The sequence below is a fragment of the Ambystoma mexicanum genome, chromosome 10, assembly GCF_040938575.1.
Source record: "Ambystoma mexicanum isolate Mex_15411 chromosome 10, UKY_AmexF1_1, whole genome shotgun sequence".
NCBI classification, from domain to species: Eukaryota; Metazoa; Chordata; class Amphibia; order Caudata; family Ambystomatidae; genus Ambystoma; species Ambystoma mexicanum.
This window is the reverse complement of record NC_090932.1, coordinates 1,596,096,397-1,596,116,008: the sequence shown is the minus strand read 5'-3', so window position 1 is coordinate 1,596,116,008 and position 19,612 is coordinate 1,596,096,397. Positions and strand designations below refer to the sequence as shown.

The window sequence follows — 19,612 nt, the reverse complement described above, 5'->3', positions numbered from 1 at the left end:
CTTTTGCCTTTCCTCCAGGAAAGGGTTAATTTACTTTGCATTGGAGGGTTTAAAAAGTACTTACCAGTTTATGAATTATTTGTTAACCTTTGTTTTATTCCCATATCTAATCCTTTACACCCAAACTCAGTACTGCTCTAACTGTACCAGTAATAAATCAATTTGTGCAGTGTCCTAGCTATTTAAGTCACCTGAGGGAGTAGGACGTGTGTGTGCCATCCCAAATGGGTATCATCTGATTTAGAGAAACGGAGTGTGTTTTGAAGTGTACTATAAGTATTGCATGTTTTGCTCCATTCAAAAGAAGGCTTACATAACTGACTGTTAAATAAATTAATAATTGTTTAATCAAGAAACCTTAAGTATAAGTGTTTATTTGAATAACATTCACTGTGAAACTCTGTGTTACAACCTTATAGCTCACATTGACCCCTCTTGAGATAAGCCTGGCTGCTCAGCCACACTACCAACCTGTGTAGTACAGACTTATACCAAAGGCTGGGTTCCCTGTTGCCAGGAGGTGAAGGTTGCTGAAGCCTCCCAAAGGGCACTGCACAAAGTCTTGCCTAACAGAGGCCGAAGCTGTACCCACCGCAGCTTTTTTGAACACTTACAATATTTGCTGTTTGAATTTCTCTAGCTCCTCACTTGGGCCACCACCCTGTTCTGCCCGGATGAGTAAAACTTACCAGTCTCTGTGGGCAAATCTTAATCACATCTATGTCTGTGCTTCTTTTTCTTCTTGGGTGAAAAGAAGGAAGAAGAGTGGTGGGACTCGCTGTAGGAGTGAGACCTTTTTCCAATCTTTTATGCCGCCTGCCTTCCCAGTCATCCTTTTTCTCGAGGGTAGGCCCCGCAGTGCTAGCTCCCGAGGATTAAGGGCTGACCAGACCAGCGACATCGAAGAGTGTCTGCCGAGCACCAGTTTTGCAGAGAGTTCACTGGACTGACATGAGCCACACTGCTCTGTGTCATGATCTACCACTAGACAACACAAAACAGATGTTGTGTGGGTCAGTGAAGGAAATTTTGGAGCTGCAGTCTCAGCAGTGCGTAAATCTTGAAAGCTTGGGCCCGGATATACTACAGATAAAAAATGCACTACAAGCCGTGTTTCGAATAGCACACTGAGCGCTTGGAATTAAGGAATTGAGGTGTGGGGTCTGTGAAAAACGTAAGGGTCTTTCCCAACCCACTCCCCGAGGATCTTCTACGCAGGTGGCCAGGGGCGAGCCATCGCTTTTGGATCCCAACGCTGGGGGTGGACAAGCGAGGGAGAATCACCTGGGTAGAGGGTCCGCAGAGATTGGGGAGAGAATACCTGAGGGTGAGACATGGTACACCGCTTTCGTGATAGTTACCTTTCCAACCTCCCCTCGGCTTTTATAGGGTATGCTCAAGCACACACTCCTCCTTTCCCCAAACACTAACCAAACACTGAGACGAAGAAGAGCAAGTCAAGAGAAGTGCAGATTTCCCATGAGAAACACCACAATGTTACTCGGACGAGGAAGAAGCAGATCAAGGCACACCAACTTCCCCAATGGATATGTCCCACTAACGAGGCCAGGCAGGGTCAGGCAATTGATTTCAACTATGCCCCACTGCAGCCTGTTAACTACTCAGATGGATATAAAAAAGAACACACGTTTGGCAAAGGGAACGAGTTGGATGGAGAACAGGAGAGGTAGCAGAGCCAGAGCTGCCCAGACCAAGGCCACGGAGAGCGAGACAGCTGGATGCGGTATGACTGCCGAATGAAGAAGGAAAAAGCACAATGAGAAACCAGAAGGTGTCTCACCCAGTAGTCTCCAGGGATCGGTCATCCAGGTGGCCAGGACAAGGCCATCACTTTTGGATTCAGTTCCTGGGGGTGGACCATGTGAGGGAGGATCACCTGGGTGAAGGGTCTTCAGGGTGTAGGAGACCGGATGGTGAGACGCGGTATCCCCCTTCCCTAGGACACCTTTACCCCATCCTACCAGGTAGGATATTTAGGAAAACTACCCCCCCCACACACCTTTAACAAGACAAACACTTTCTCAAAGACAGCCCGCTATGAGAGAAAACTGACGAACACCCGAGCCGTATACCTGACGTGTCCCAATATAATAGTCAGGCGAGGTCATGCAATTACTGACCATCACACACACCTAACTTCCATTAAGTTTCCCCACACGGATAAAAGGCGGCGGAGCACAAGAGCACACTTGGAGCGAGACAAAGCACACAAGGAAACCGCAGTACCGAGATGGAAGTTTAACGAGAGAAGAAAGACGGAAAAACAGAAGGGGATTGCAAGGAGGGAAATTCCCTTGACCTTTTTTGACAAGGAACCGTTACTTTCATGAGCCCTCGAGATTAGAAGGTGTAAAACCAGCAAACCAGGCTGAAGAATCCTGGATTGTGTATCAGAGATAGCCGGGGCCCTCCCAAGTCAACAATCAAGGCGGGGGAGAATCACTGTCCTTGGCTCCAAGAACAAAGCAGCGTCAGTGAAATCAACACAGCCGGTGAGTTGGGGAGACTGGTATGGGGCCGGTCTGTGTTGAAGCCAAGGTTGCAAGCAGCAACATTGCATGGCGAGCGCTGGAACGAAAATTGACATCCCGCCTGCCAAGACATTGTTTCAGTTGTTAAGTTCTTCAGAAAACAGAGCACACCATGGGGACCTAACCAGCCTGATCATATCCTTTCTTTATTTTAGAACACCCAGTTTGTTATTTTGGTCCGATTTGTACAGGGTCACTAATAAACCTTTTGTTACACATATGCTTTTGTTGGGGCCTTATTGTGTCGGTCAATGGCAATAACGTGACAAATGCTACAGCCATGCCATGCATGTGGTTTATGCAGGGTTGGTTTTCCTTGCCGACCTGACAGTCAAGTAAGGTGAAGTGAAGTGAGGAAAGCCCCCATCATGTCCTCCTTCATTTCACATTCATCCACATGTAGACAAGCCAGATCTGGCTGCAGAACAATGACATGCATTTTAACAGAGTGCTCTGTAAAGCCAACCACAGGGTAGCGGCTGTATCCTGACTAGGAATCCTGCCACCAATTAGTAGGGCACTCAGAGCCAGTTGTGTGTGACTACTCACAAAGGCCCAAAAAGTTACATTGAATATCATGACCGAGTGTCATGCCTGCGCCATGGGCGCATTCATTGGCGATCAATATGGACTAATCGTTATTCATTTATCTGCGGAGAACTCTTGAATCAACCATTGTTCACTTTTTGGACCTTGTTTCCCATTTTCGAGACGTGGGTGCTTTTCTATTTTTCCCAACAAACTACACTTACCACAATGCACTTGGTTATAACTATTTATTCCTGGCCATTCCTATTCGTCATCTTCGGAACTACAATCCCCAGAAGCCCTACGGATCATTTCTGCTTCCACCAGCTCAGGAACAGAGAGGGAGGAGGCAGATTGTGTGCAGGTGTGCTCATCCAGGTGCGGCCAATTAGCCTGCCTCTGTGCTGGGCAGGGCGGGATAAAAGCTGCTGCCTGCAGGGGCTCAGTCTCTTACATTAGAGTCCTTCCGGCACCTTTTTGCTTCGTGCTACGGATCTTTGTATGTGGTTCCTCCTTACTCCTGCTTTGGATCCAGTGCCCTGCCGGGCTCTCTGCTTTGCAGCCGATCACGCTCTGCTGCTTTCCAGCCTCCGCACTTGCCCTTCCGGGCTTCTGCCTTGCAGCCAATCACGCTCCGCTGCTACCTTCCGCCCTTGTCTTCCAGGCTCCTGCCTTGCAGCTGATCACGCTCCGATGCCTTCAATCTACAGCCTTCATCCGCTGGGCTTCCAGACTAGTAGCCCTCTAAAGTCCTTGCAGCCTTCTCCAGTCAGCGGCGCTGCTCCTCTGGGCTTACTCCTTGCTGCCCGGTCCTTCTGGCTCCTTGCTGCGCAGCCTGCTTCTCTCCGCTGCCAACAGCCCTTGTCCTCGAGGCTTCCTACCTTGCAGCCGATCACGCTCCGCTGCTTGCTACCTACAGCCTTTGTACGCTGGGTTCTCAGCCTAGCAGCCCTCTACAGTCCTCTGCTGCCTTCTACAGTCAGTGGCCCTGCTCCCCTGGGCTCACTCCTTGCTGCCCGGCCCTTCTGGGCTCCTTGCCGTGCAGTCTGCTTTACTCCGCTGCCCTAAGCCCTTTCCCTCTGGGCTCCCTTCCTTACAGCCCTGCTCTTTTGGGCTTGCTCATTGCTTTCCTGCTCCTCTGAGCTTTCTACCTTGTACCCTACCGTCCTCTGCTATCCACAACTGTTCACCTACTTTATTTACTTTCAGTTATTGCAGTCCCCCTGTTTCCTGACTGCTGCCCCCTTGCTTTCTTCCTTGTTTTCAACCGTCTGTTCTTTATCCCTATCCAATCCTGTTATACGGCTTTCCCTTCATTTCCTTCTGCTAGTTTGCTATCGACTTCCTTTTTCCTGGACTTGTCTGTTAGTGTCTTCTCTTGTTCTGTTTGTAGACCCCTTGTACAGAGCTTGTCTGTTGATTTCCGTCAGGCAACCTCTGCCCTTTCCCTTGTCTAGTTTCTGTGTTACAGACACCCATAGCTGTTGTTCCAAGCCATGAGCAATCAGCGTGGGCCTCTGTTATAGCAAACTGTGCACAAGGCTAGAGTTTTTCCTAAGGTCTGTGCAATACTCTTTTCCTATATCTGCATACACCCCAAGAGGGAATCTATTCTGTTGTACCTTATTTCCTTGCTACACTTGCCTACACTTCGTTCTCTTTACTTCAGCTGTGTGTGTACTTATCTGTCCACCTTACTTCGGCACAACCACCCAAACCCTTCCTGGGTGTCCTGTGCCACTCTTAACAGAGTGCCATCCCGTGACACCAAGAGAGGCTTGCAGTCTTTCAGGGCTCAATCAATCATATGTGTGTCTCTAAGGAGGCACCAAAGTAGCACTGTTAAGCACAGGACAGGGAAATGAAAAAAACACAAAGGTCCCCAATACCAGAATTGCATATTCAAACTCACACTCGGGAACAATCTCAGTGGAAGGTAGAGAGACACAGAGATTGTGGACCTAGTGACCTTTAGGGGACCCTGATGCAATCTTAGGACACCAAAACAGCACTTCAGTGCGCTCTTTGGTAAAAAGGCTCCAAGAGCCCAAACCAGAAAACCAATAGTAGTCTCTTTTAGGACAGCCTCGGGGTAGTCATCGATGCGACAGTAGCAAACTATTCCAGAACCAGGTGGTGCCCACCTGGGGAAGGAGACATCAGGGTTGAGATCTGCGGGGTGGGGTGATGATGAAAAAAGTGGTGTGTTACTCACGATCTCCTTTATCTTCTACTTCAGTAGATAACAGCAGTCAGTTGTGGCCAGTGAAAAGTCTGTTCCCAGTACTTGGGCGATTCTCCAAGAGAAAGCACCAGGAGCATATTCCCAATTATCAGAATCCAAAAAATGCTCCATGCCTAAACACCCCAGGCTTCAAAGCTGCCACTCACAAAACCAGACAAAAAAGATAGGTTTTTCGTAACATAGATGGAAGCTTCAAGCGATTCAAAGTAACCCAAATAGCAAAAAAGGTGAGCGGGAAACAGAAACAAATACTTACGCACATTAGCCGCCAGTACCATTGGTGTAGAAAAAGAGACTGTGTAGCGCAGATATGACCAGATGCCACACCTACACAGGCCTGGGGCCTGCTGAGTGGGTTTGTTATTAATGGAGTTATTCCAGTGCAAAGGCTCTGGTCATGTCCTTGTGCCAGAACAACCCATGAGTATAGAGAAAAGTGGACAGACAAAGAAACGTATGTTTTATGTGGAACATATCATGCATTAAGAACACACTAGGCTACTTCTTGCACCATTAGACCGCCAATAAAAAAATATCTAAGTTGGACAAATCAAGCAAAAGGTATATATTTGAGCTACGTATTGCCCTGCGTCAGTTGCAGCTCCAGACACGGTACTGCTTCTAGTTTCAGGCAACACTGGAGCATACTGGTAAACCAAGAGCATGGCACAGAGGCTCTAACTACTACACGAGACAGAATAAAACTTGAGAGATCAGCTATAACACACTGGTGCACTGACAGCACATGACTTACTGCACTTAGAGAAAGGGAGAGCGTCTGAAGGATGTCCAGCATTGTCTTCAGCACCGTCCCACTCCACAGCAAATGTGGGAACCTAGAAAAAAAAAATAGACAGCAGGAGATTAAACACAGCCATGTGCATAGGTGGTGTTGTCACAAAGTTGTTGAGTCAGAAATCAATGTGTGTTATTGCTTGTGCTATTTTTGCAACTTCCCTACAGATTGCGCCAGCTTTTTGGTGCCATGGCCCTTTTTGTTAACAGTGAGACCTGTCCAAGTTCCGCTGAAGAATGCAACTGCAGTTTGGATGTATTTGTATTTTATTGAATTGATATAGTGCTTTCACCCAAGTGCTGCACAAAAATGAATAACGGTACAAATAATCAATACATCGGAGTAATAGTAACGGAGGGAGAGGATGAGATTTGAGGCCAGAAAGAAATTCAAAACTGAGACGAGGAGGACCTAATATACAAAGATAAGCAATTCTAATGCAGGGATGTAAGGTGTGAAAAAGATCTTAAATGCATTTGGGTACTAAGTTGTTTAAGCAGGGAAATGACATATTGAATTTTGGAGCAGAGAGAACAAGAGGGTCTATAGAAAGACTAGAGACGATAGATGGGGACGCGACAGGCCATGAATGTAGTTGAGATAGATTTTCAGAACCAGCCATGGGGGGTGCATTTGAGAGGCCATCTTAGTTGATGAACAGGGTAACTGACATTTGCGTCTAGCCAAACCCCATCAAGGCAGTGTGGAGAGAACAGTAAGACAGATGTTAGGTGTATGGGGGTAGTGTAGTAGTACAATACACCCAACATTGAGCACTCAAGCAACACAGGGGAACACAAATATATATATATATATATATATATATATATATATATATAGAGCGGCTTATAACTATGTTCTCCCTGGACGAATCCTCACCAAACTTTGCAAAATAAGTATTTGGCCCACTCAATTTCTTTGCAAAGTTCGATTAGGTTCGGTCCAGGGGGGCCAAAGGTAAAGTAGGGGTCCCAAAATTTATTTTTTCCCATAGACTGAATGGAGAAAAAGAAAAATAATTCTGTCGCGCCTACAGCCCAAACCGCTGGACGGGTTTTCACCAAATTTGCGGCAGGAGCGGCAGCTTGGTCCCGAAAACGGGCTTTTGTAAATTTGGTGAAAATCCGTCCAGTAGTTTTTTTTAAAACGACCAAAAAGTAGGTCTAAAGAAATTAGTGATATCTATGTCTGCACCACGGACACACTTCCCTGTTCGCTCCGCGGACAGAACACTGATTGGTTAATCATGTCCGCGGACACGCAACGTGTTTGCTGATTGGCTGGGATGAAGCGTGAGGTGCGTCAGATTTTTGGAAACCCCCGCCATCATCAGAACGTTTTTTCATTAAATTTCATAGGTTTTTATTAGTGTAACTTAACCATAGAGTCCCTTTAACAAAGGTTTTTATTGAATTTCATAGGTTTTTATTAGTGCAACTTAACCATAACGTCCCTTTAACAAAGTTTTTTCATTAAAGGGTAGACTGAAAAACAGTCTTGAGCTTAGCAGCACTCCGGCTAATGCTTTTTATATATTTGTAATACATTTCCAATCCGTACTCCAGCCCATTGTTGCTGTGAAAAAAATAGTCCTTTATTAGTGCATAAATGTGGACAAAGAGGGCAGCAGCAGCATAACACACATACATACATGTACACATACACTCACAGCCTGTTGTTCTCAAAGTGCGGTCACCTACACCTTAAACAGTAGCAAAAGGTCAAAACTATTGTTCAGATGGATTTCAAAATCCACCCAGGGGTGGATCCAGGATGGATTCTGAGAGGCAAACCTATTATGGTGAACAGTAAAGATGCAGACTCAGGAGGGCGTGAGAGTGGTCTGAGGCTACAATGAGACACTCTCATAGAGCACTCCAATAATTCCAGAGATGCACAAAAATAGACAATATTTAGGCCTTTATCACACAACTACTATCATATACATACATACCCCATTGGGGGATCTGCTAACAGAACACCAATACTTTATCTTTAAAAGCAGTTACGTAAAAGTTAGCAAAGTCAAGAGCAATACTGTAAATAATTGTGTGTGGTAAAGTAAGAAATTAGAACAGTAATTTAGAACCAATTTGGACAGGTTAGTAAATTAGAGAGAAAACCCACAGAAAAACCTAAGACAAGGTCCAGAGTCTTTAATAAATCAAGCCCTGCTAAGAATTGAGCCCTAGTGCCCAAAAGGCAACATATTCTGGAAGATGAATTGAAAGGTAAGAAGTTTTTTCACGTTTCTCTAACAATCCCAACCCCAGGGGAAGCCTAGACAACCACCGATCTTAGGCAAGGGGAAATAGAGATTGGTCTTTACACCTATATAATCCCATGGCGACAGGTGGGGGTTGGATTAGCAATGCAAATTTAGCCCCCTTACTCAGATTTCTGCAGCTAGCACTCACTTTAGGAGCTCCTGAACCTGCTGGGCCCACTTACTTCTGTGGCGTGCCCGGTCGAGGGAGGTCCAGAAGCTGCAGGTGGAGAGGTCACTTTTGGGGTTGGGGTTGGGTCCGGCTAGTCCGTGGTTCCAGGCCCCTTGAATTAGGGGAGACAGGGTCCACAATACTGATAATCTTAGGGACTGATCTGTCCACCCATATAAGTGAGCAAAAATCAAGGGAAGTAAAGCAGAGGACTTTATCGGCCTCCAAAATGTCAGGTCAGGAAGCAGAAAATAGCAAAGATATACAGTGTCCTATTGAGGTCTATGGGAGGAAAGCAGCAAAGAAAAAACTATTGATAAAAGTAATAAAACTGCAGGCAGTAAAGTGAAGACAAAAATCCAATGCAATTAAAACATATGCCCTGCCTCACATGAATAAAGCACCTATACATTAAGACCTTACCTACCAGGTAAGCAAGACTAGTGCCTCTGAGAGTGTCAATGTGCAAGGACTTGGAAGTCTTAAAAGTCACAAAGCCAACAGACGAGTAACTGTTCCAGAAGAAAAGCACTTTAAAGAACTGAAGGTAGGTAGAAACAATTTAGGGTTACTCTCTCAATCCCATGCATTACACTAGAGGTTACCCTGGGTGGGTGTCCCTGGCCAGAACTCCGCTGATCAAGACCATGCAAGGGAGAGTTAGGAATTGGCAATTACACCCAGGCAATTCATGTGGTGTGGGGGGTGGTGTGTAAACAGGGATGCAAGCTCCTGCCTGAACTTCGATTTTCTGAGGGACCACCCCTAGAATCCTCAGAACCGCTGGGCTCACTTACTCCTTACTTTGGTCCAGTTTCAGGAGGTCGAGGGGCTGTGGCTGTAGTGGCTAGTTTAGTCTTCAGGCCTTGGGTCTGGCTATAAGACAGTTTCACACTCCAGTAAGATGGTTCTAGATGCATTTAAGCAGGTATGACAAAGTACCTCAGGACAGCAGCTACAACATATCCCATGATGGCAGGAGACCCTCCCCTACCCCCCAACAATATAACAGATTGTGATGGGGCGTCTGGTTTCATGACGCTCCCGGGCTCGGGGACCTAGGCTTCGGCTATTAGCTGCATCTCTTGCGAGTCCTTCCGTTCTGGCAGCACCCGATCCGTGCCAGGCCATGCCCCCAACACAGAAAACAGTATTTCCAGGCCGGCTGACTGGCCGGCTTTGCGTTGCTACTCTCCTATGAGTAACCACACACTCCGTAAATTTGAGCTTCATTTCTATCCAATTCTAAAACCTTCTGAATCTTGTGCGTCCCTTCTCTGACTTTTCGCAATCACTCTGACATTCTGTGGTTTATCTTTTCGCTAGTGTATCCCTCTGCAAGCTCCATGTTCCGTGAGGGCATACCCTCGTCAGCCATCCCATCCGCCCACACACACGAACAGAACCTGTACTGACAACATCAGGTAGGCGTGGTAGAAAAGGGGTACTCGCACGGGACGTTTCCCATAGATGGGATTTAACTCCTACCAGCTCCTTTAACCCATACCGATTCCTTAGACGGCAGGAGGATCTGCGGCATTGGTCTCTCGGGACCACAATTCCCAGCAGTCCGCTGGAAGCATCATACGCGAGAGCCCGTCTTCCACGGTACGTCCAATTGGGGAAGGGTTTAGTAGCTATCACTTTCCTCTTTCCTGTCTCTCTCTGGTCTCGTTAACTCTCCCTCCTTCTTACCCTTTCCAGAGCCATTTTTTCAAGCTCTGTAAGAAACGCTTCCTTCTCCATTGTTGCTACTGCCACTGCCGAGGCACCCCCAGTTCCTTACTAAGGCAAGCTCTTTTTAGGACTATGCCCCAAGTCTTCGGGAGGATCACAGAAACATGGGCTCCTATAATCCGTCTCTCCTGTCTTGTAGCAGGAAACTGCAGGATCTATCCTGTGGATCTGGCACATCTCCATACAGCCATCCACACCTTAGATCTGACCGGAACCAGCGTTCCCCAGCTGCACAACACAGAGTTTTCTCCCCCAAGAGGGTTTCCCTCGGGGCCTCTCTCTGGGCTAGCCTTGGGCTGGGCCACAGAGGGGTCACCAGGTGGATTTTCCTTACTGAAATCCACCCTGCGGGAACAGGTAGGCGACTTCCAGTGTAATGACAGCTGGATAACTATATGTTCGGTATTTCTTGACATACATTTTGAGCCAAGCATAACAGATAGCAACGCCATTACGACACTGACAGTCGCTGCCATGGATCAGCAGGTACAACAGTTAATCTCGGCAATGCAGTCATTGACTGCAGAGATACAGCATTTAAAACAGGAGAATGCCACGTTGCGGCAGCAGCAGTTGGGGCGTTCTCCCTACTGTCAGAAGTCCCTCCTGGGCCGTTACCAAGGGGTTGATTTGATGGGAATCCACATAAAGTTCAAGAATTTCTGGACTCATGTATGGTTCAGTTTGCATTCAAAGGAGCCTATTTTCACACAGACAGAGACCGGGTCGTTACATAATTTCACAGATGGTAGGTCCGGCCCTGGCATGGGCGACACCACTAGTCACAACCAATAACTCTATCCTAGATTCCCATACTGCATTTAGTAACAGCATACGAAGTATGTTTGGGAGGCAGGAGATTACGGTGGCCTCTCAGGAACACCTCCTGGATTTCAAGCAAGGGAGCCAGGACATTCTCACATATATAACAAGATTCAAGCAGATGGCCAGTGAAACCACGTGGCCAGATGATGCATTAACCACAATTTTTCGGAGGGGCTTGTCTGAGGATCTGAAAGACGAGGTCTCTTGGGTGCCTCATCCTCATTCCCTGACTGAATTCATTGCATTAGTCATACAGCTGGATTATAGAAAGAAGGAGCAACAGACGGAAAGGAAAAGAGGCCGGAACTCTAGACCCCCACCAGACGTAACTCTGGCAGGAAACCATGCCACACTCGCGGATGAACCCATGGAGCAAGGTGCGGCAGCTAGAGGCCCTCTGTCTCCAGAAGAGCGGACCAAAAAAAAGGACCCTAGGTCTGTGCATTTATTGTGGGGCCAACACACATACCGTGAGAGAGTGTCCTATCGCCCCTACTCGTAGACAGGGAAACGCCATCACCCGGCCATAAGGGGAACCGCAGTTTGGGACCACGTACAGGTTACAGGTTCCCCATCAGTGTCACATTCTTTCCAGTGTACGAGTCCTACAGATACTAATATGTTGGTACTTCAGGTATCCTTTATGGTCGGAAATCTCCTAAGAAATATCCCAGCTTTAGTAGACAGTGGTGATGAGGGGAACTTCATTGACAAGCCCACTAGTCTCTGGCCCCATCAGGGACCAGACCTGCCCACTGGAAATGACAATCTCCTCACATGGAGATTTTAACCCTTGACATAAGAACCGCACATCATCCAGTTATTCTAGGTCTACCCTGGTTAAGACGTCATAACCCGTTTATAAACTGGACTGCAGGTTCCCTTTTTTCTGGGATCCGAATACTGTTTGAGATACTGCATAGGGGGTTCATACTGAGAAACCGAGTCTTTCAACCAACCCTCATCTGGACCCTAAAACAGTAACCACACTCAATCAGATCGCTGGTCATCCAGAGCCCTACCATCAGTTCCAAGGGGTCTTTTCCACTGCTGAGTACACAGAGCTACCCCCTCACAGACGGGACGACTGTCATCCAGCCGATCCCAGATCAACTATTACCATTCGGTAAAATGAACATCCTGTCGGCAAAAGAAAAAGAAGTCCTTCTGGAATATTTACAGACCAAGCTCAAGAACGGCCTTATCACAGAATCAACCTCTCCGGCCGCAGCCTCACTCTTCTTTATACCTAAGAAGAACACCTCTGAGCAACATCCATGTATTGACTTCCGTGGGTTAAATAACATCACAATCCCCGACCGATGTCCTATGCCCCTCATACCGGATGTCCTGGAGGTAGTTAAAGAGGCCACTATTTACACCAAACTGGACCGATGGGCCTACCACTTGAACAGAATCAGAGAAGGTAATGAGTGGAAGACGGCATTCTGCACACCTTTTGGGCATTATCAATATCGGGTAATGCCCTTTGGACTGACCAATGCCCCAGCCGTCTTCCAACGGTTTATGGATCACCTATTTGCGGACATTCTCCTATATTACGTCATCATCTACCTTGACGATATTCCCGTCTACTCGTTCTCTTATCAAGAACATGAGAAACATGTCACTGAACTCCTTCAGCGGCTGCAGCAAAATCATCTATTCTGCAAACAGGACGAATGTTTATTCCATCAATCCCAGGTGATATACCTGGGGTACCTATTGTCCACAGAGGGAACAGCTATGGATCCTGAGAAGGTCTCAGCGGTTCTACACTGGCCAGCGCCCACCTCCGTCAAGGACATCCAGCGCTTTATAGGATTTGCTAACTTCTACAGACACTTTATTCCCCATTTCTCGACTCTGACGCAGCCCATGACAGCCCTACTGAAGAAAGGGGTTCCCTTTCAATGGTCTACAACGGTCCAACTGACCTTTGAGGATCTAAAGAAGCTCTTCACCCAGGCACTGATTCTTATCACTCCAGACCAGAACCACAAGTTTATTGTGGAGATGGATGCCTTAGGGGCTGTGTTACTACAGTTAGACGCGCAGGGTCATGAACGCCCAGTAGTGTATCTCTCCAAAACTCTATTGCCCGCAGAACTGAACTACACCGTTCTTGAAAAAGAGCTCTTAGCTACCAAACAGGCTTTTGAGGAGCCAAGTACCCAGTGAAGTCAGGACTGATCATCACAATCTGCGTGCCTTACAATACGCCCAGACACACAACATTCGCCAGGCACGTTGGGCACATTTCTTCTCCCCTTACAGGATTACCTTTTCCTTCATTCCGGGCCGAAGCAACCTACAGACTGATGCCTCATCAAGGAAGGAACGGGTAACTGATGCTCAATTTAGAACCAAACCCATCTTCCCCAGAACGGTAGTGGTTCAAGTAGTCACCGACTTCCTGGCATAAATCAAAGAACGATCTGAGTCGATACAGAAAAAACAAGCCTCTGTCCTCAAACATTATCAGTTAACGAATAATGGAGGGTATTTTTTTCTACGGTCCAAGACAATACGTCCCTACAAAAGCGCTACAGAAGGAGGTCCTAGGGATGTGTCATGATTCCAAAGCTAAGGAATTGGTACTACACTACTTCTGGTGGCTCTCACTAAGCCAGGATGTCCAAGAGTATGCGGCTTCACGTGCGGTCTGTCTCCAGTCCAAATCACCACGCACTTCCCTTCTCGGAGAACTGGTCAGCATGTCTATTCCGACTAAACCTTAGCAGATCATTTCCACTGATTTTGTGGTAGAATGCCTCTTTCAGGGAAGTGTTCCGTCATGGTTACGATAGATTCCTTTTCCAAGATGGCACATTTCATCCCGTTGCCTGGACTCCCCTTCAGCAGATAGAATGGCGCGTATCTTTATAGAACGGATCTTCTCTTTGCATGGATTGCCAAGGTTATTAACTCGGACCGCGGGTCCCAATACACCTCTCGCTATTGGAACCAAGTGTGTTCTTTCCTTGGGATTTCTCGTGCACTCAGCTCTGGCTACCACCCGCAATCTAACGGGCAGAGTGAGCGGCTGAATCAAACACTTACAGGTCATCTCTGTAGCACAACACAGGGTATTCTCCCCAACAGTTTTTACCTGGGGGCTTCTCTCAGGGATAGCCTTGGGCTGGGCCACGGAGGGGTCACCAGGTGGATTCTCCTTACTGCAATCCAGCCTGCAGAAACAGGTAGGCGACTTCCAGTGTAATGACAGTTGGATAACTATATGCTAGGTATTTCTTGACATACATTTTGAGCCAAGCATAACACAGATGGCTTGCAGCAAAGATCACTCCAATCCGGCGGCAACTCAAGATTGTGGCACATGCACAGAAGATGCCGTGGATGAAGCTGGTCATCCTACAGGATGGTTACAGGAAACATCCAAAGGCTTCTGGTGCAAGCTTCTCATGTAGGGGTTCAGACTTGTTGGTCCCAACAGCTCAAACATCAAAGCACAGATGAGGGTCTTAGCTGGATCATTTCAGAGAGGCATGGCATCACTAGGACTTGCCTGGAAGCACTGACAGTTCTCTTCAGAAGCAGTCTTCAGAGGGTTCCTCTCTTCTTCTGGGTCTTGGCTCCAGTTGACGATAGGGGGAATGGCTGCAAGAGTCTTCCTTTTATCTCTCACTAGGAGTGGGGACTGGCTCCAGTCCACCAATGGAAAGTACCTGTACCATTCAAACTGGTAAAGGCCGTCAGCCTCTTGCGCCACATCTGCCCAGCAACAGGCATCCTCTGACTGGAATATGGTTTTGAACAAGACGGTCCCATCCTCCACATCCAGCCTGGATGCACACACCACCACATTGCCAAGCAACTTCAATCACAGGAAAGGCTCATCATATATGGTGTTTCCAGACTTGAGAAGTCAGGAAAGAAGGCAAAAGGACAACACGGTCAAAGGACAGGGTAACAAACATGCGACATGGTCATCATGAGTATATGGTACTTCAAATGGCATAATGTGGTAAGCATAAAGGTACATGTGATTAAAATGGGGAAATAAACTGAGAAATATACACTGCCAAAAGTTTGTCCTGGACACACAGACAAGAGATACCTAGTACCCTTGCAGCACTCCACTATAAGGTGATGTGTGCTACAGTACAACAACAAAGGAATTTTGCAAAGGGTCTATAGTACCCCTGCACTGGTAACCCTATGGGCCAGCAAGTGCCCTCAAAAGAGGCAAGTTGAGCAAGGAAAGTAGAGCAAAAAGACTTCACTTACCTGCAAATGTCAGGACAGGCTTCGAGCTATAGCTAGACATTGTGGCGTTTCATTGATGTCAATAGAGGTAAAGCTGCACAAAGAAAATCTTTCCTAATAAATGTAAAAAAAGATGCAGACAAAATAAAAAAGGTGAGAATCAAAAGTGGGTAAAGAAAGAGATAGAAGAGAGGAGATAAAGGTGTGAGGCGAAAGATTTAAAAAAAATACATAAAGCAGAGTTCAGCATTGATCGTATGGGAGTAAGTTGGTAAGCGGAAAGTCCGTTAAAAATGGCAGATGTTAGGAAGTGTGATGAAGTGGGGTAAGCAGCCGGACAAAAGGGTGACATGTTTCAACCAAGCTTTGTTAAAAATTGAAGAAAATAATATACCTCTCCCTGTCTCTGAAGGGTTATCCCCATCTCAACCAATAACAACTCGGGTGCTCGCCGTCAGGATGTTTATTCAAATAAAAAGTGTCCATCCTCTGTTCAAAACCTACTGTTACACTACCACTTATCTACAAAAAAGGTTCAACATAAAAGTGAAGAACAGTACTTGGAGAATGATTCACTTCACCTGGTAAACTGGCTCAGTCTCTCTTTTCCAGCAATCCTTGGCTCTAGCTTCTAATTCAATAAAGAAAGCGTGGTCAGGAGAATTACTCCCTTCTCCTGACCCACCTTTCACAGCCTTGAGGGCTGTTGTGGGATATTCTTTAGCAATGGTCCTCCAAAGTTCTTCTTCCCTAGGGTTTGTGAAAGCTTGCTTTGCAGCTTCAGTAATTCTTCCCAGTTTTACGATGTTCCGAAGATAACCTCCAGACAGCTAGTTGTCTAATCTCCCGTTTAATCATATTTGGATTATCACTGGGGCAATGTCAAGACTTGATGGTCGTGTAGCCGATGAAACCTCCGTCCCCAAGTACCACTCGAGCAAACAAGAAATTACTGCCCGAGCAGTCCTTGAGGCCACAGGTGGTGATCTTCGTCAGCCGCAACAAGGATGCCTGAAGATGCCGGAAGGTGCCCCCTATGACCACTGTAAGGCAAACACGAAGTTAGGTCATAAACACGGAACCCCAGACTTGCATATGAATGTGTAATAAGTCTAGAATAAGGCTTACCCTTAAGAGTTGGTCGGGACTTAATAATGGTGTAAAGATGTTTGTCGGAGGCAGCCGTCAAGGGTGACGACCAGAGGACAGATTGATGAAATCACCACCTTACGTAGAAGCCAGAAAACGTAAGTCAATCAATTGAAAAGTGCGTAATCCAAGAACATAGTTCATAACAAAAGGGCAATCCAAATAGCAATCCAGGGACGGAAATGTGGTCGAATCCAGTAGAAAATAGTTCCAAACAACAGTACCGTAAAGGAAGAAGCCAAAATCAGAGTCCAAGATCAATCCGAGGTCAGAGGTAGTAAACTTAATCCGTAGTCCGTAATGCGCCCAACAGGATCAGCTGTGAAGCGCTGAAAGGCAGTCAGCGCGTCCCTTTTGAACGCCGACTGATGATCACATGACTCTCATCATCCGTAACGTGATCGAACGTGCTGAAGGAGGAGCTCTCAGGTGCCGGCAATGGAGACGTTGTAGAATGCCCGTGGCGCGTCTCCATGGCAACTGCCACCGCCGGAATGGAAACCAACGCTGAGATAGCAAGAACCGGCGTCGTTGACCTTGTCCCATTCCTTGCCAGCAGGGCTGCAGGGGAGAGTGTTTTTTGGCATGTATTTTGGTGGAGGTAGTGGGAGCTGTATTGTGAGATGTGTTCATGGAACGTAGGGGCGTGACAGAGCCCCCCTCAAAGGCCCACGATCCCGTGGGCTAGAAGGGTACTCCCGATGGAACCTGGACACCAATAACGGGGCATGTACATCAGATGATGGGACCCAGGACCTCTCCTCAGGACCATAACCCAACCAGTCCACCAAGTATTGTAACCTCCCTCTAACAACCCGGGATCCCAGAATAGCGCTAACTTCATAATCCTCCTGGGAAATCACAGGGACAGGACCAGGAGCGGGAGCAATGCGTGTATCATCAGGACAAGGCTTGAGGAGAGATGTGTGAAAAACAGGGTGTAATTTCCATGAAGCGGGGACGGCGAGTCTATAGACCACCGGGTTCAGGACCTTGGAAACCCTATACGGGCCGACAAAACGGGGCAGCAGTTTACGACAACCCGGTATATGGAGATGCCGTGTAGACAACCATACCCGGTCGCCTTGCTTATATGACGGTGCCTCTTTCCTTTTTTTGTTAGCGGCAGTACTCAGACACCTTGGGTCTCCTTGTTACGCTCACCTGGTATCCACGGGGAGCTACACGATACTGGATGGAGGTCTAAGTGCTGCTTGGTTATGTGCCAAAATGTTGGGTAGCGCCTATAACAGGAGAATGGAGGGTTAAGATACTGGTTCTGTGATGGGTAGACCCCCACCTCCCTCTGGTCGAAATCCCCTCTCTTGGGGTTATTGCTCACCTTAGGTATTTGTGCGTTGAACTCTGTCCTGTGTCTCTGTGCAGGGGCGCGTGGTTGGTGCGGGCGTTCCATGGACCTAGTTGCTTCACTGGTCCTTGTGCCCGTATGTTGGGTCCAGACCGGCTGTGACTGTCTCTGCTTACTGTCTTACAGGTGAGTTATAATGTCTTTTCCATCTTTATTCTGTCTTTCTTTCCTTCCATTTTCTCTGTCTTCTCAGTGTCTTGCTCCAATACGCTGTTCCCTAACAATGTCTCGTTTTGTTTTCACAGGGATGGTTGCAATCTCGGAGTTGCTGCGCCGATGGCAAAGATCACGTTGAGTTATTTATGCGCAGAGCACTGCGCTGTTTATTGGTGTTAATTGCTAACCTGTGTTCTCTTCTTTGTACAGGTTGCGGTGATGTTCCGGAGGGATGAGTGGTCGAAGCGCTGCTTGCCAAGGTAAGTGCTTTGTTAATGCTGACCTTGTTCCTTCTCCCTTCCAGGTTACGGCGAAACCCGGAGATTGGCGAGGTATGAGAAGCGCAGGATGGATTTAAGACCGGTTACTTCACAGGTAAGTGTTCTTGCTTGCTAATGCTGTTCTTGTTCTTCCATGGAATCTGGATCTAGGGCTTCAGGATCGGGCCGCCGGAGAAGCAGATTAACAGGAGCTGGACACGGTGAGCGTTACGCTGCAGGAGTGCAGAATAACGCGAAGCGTGTTCTGCTGTTTGGGTGTGGTTTAAGTAGTTCCAGGCCAAGTAGTTCCAGGCCCAGCCACACCCAAAACACTGGACCGCATGGCTTGGTTCTAAAGAATTGAGCTGTGTAATAGGCTTCCATGTTGGATTAAGGTCCAAAATTGGTATTGTTTTATTCCTGATAATGAGCCTGGCGCCAAATGCCAGGACTGACTCCATGTATGTTTCCGATGGAGTTTTAAGGCCCTTGGGGCCAGTGTGAAGGGCTTTAGCCCCACTGCTGCCAGGGGGCTGTTGTACCTGAGGGGGTCAAGGGCATGGATCGGTACACTCCTGCTGTTCTAGTTACTTGAATTGTGTTGGGACTGCATCACCGGTTCTTCCTGGAGAGTTGGGTGGCCTCGAATAACTTTGATGTCTCCTGATTTCTCCACTCCGCTCCCTGCTTCGTCCTTGTGGCTCCGCAAAGACTTAGGCCACACGGCTTATGTGCAGTTGCAGGACCATATGGGTCCATCCCCTCGAGGTCACGCCACTGCTTGTTCCTCTCTTTCTCTCCAGTTAGTCCAGAGCTTGGCTACCGACGTTGTGCTCCGGTGACCATTCCTCGGTGTCCCCACCATGGAGGATCAGCATCCTTGCAGCTTTGTGTTCCCAAGTTCGAACTTCCCGGCTGAGCTGGCTTCATGCCGGCTGCTCTCTCTTCCTTCTAGTACGTTCTCACTTATTATTTCCTGGGGCTGGATCCTCCCCAACTCAGACATCCAGTCTTTATTTGTTGTTGTTGAGATGATCTTAGGGCCTCCTTGAGGCCAACTCTTCTCAGTACTATTTCACAGCAGTATGCGATTACTCTGTAGATCTCTTTTGTACTTATTTGTCTGGGTCATATTGAGTTGTCAAAGACAGAAGAAGCTTTACCATAACAGATAGTGTTTTCAGGGACGTCTTACAATTGCTTGGTGCCAGAGGAAAAGAAGTCGCAGAGTTCCTTCACGGAACCGGAGTCCATATCTCCCCGAGGGGAGTCTCTCCCTGTGAGGTCCCGCTATCCACAACCCGTAGGGAGACTATTGGGTAGCGGC

General features: G+C 47.4%; 1 protein-coding gene across 2 annotated transcripts in view; it reads right to left on the bottom strand.

The window, feature by feature from the left end:
* The window catches only part of PI4KA (phosphatidylinositol 4-kinase alpha), a 2,470,135-nt gene that overhangs the window by 1,382,012 nt on the left and 1,068,511 nt on the right, over nucleotides 1-19,612 (bottom strand). For both annotated transcript variants that reach the window (XM_069619956.1, XM_069619957.1), the window contains exon 26: nucleotides 6,080-6,161. In XM_069619956.1, the coding sequence (XP_069476057.1) occupies nucleotides 6,080-6,161 (82 nt within the window). The remainder of the gene's footprint in view (nucleotides 1-6,079; nucleotides 6,162-19,612) is intronic.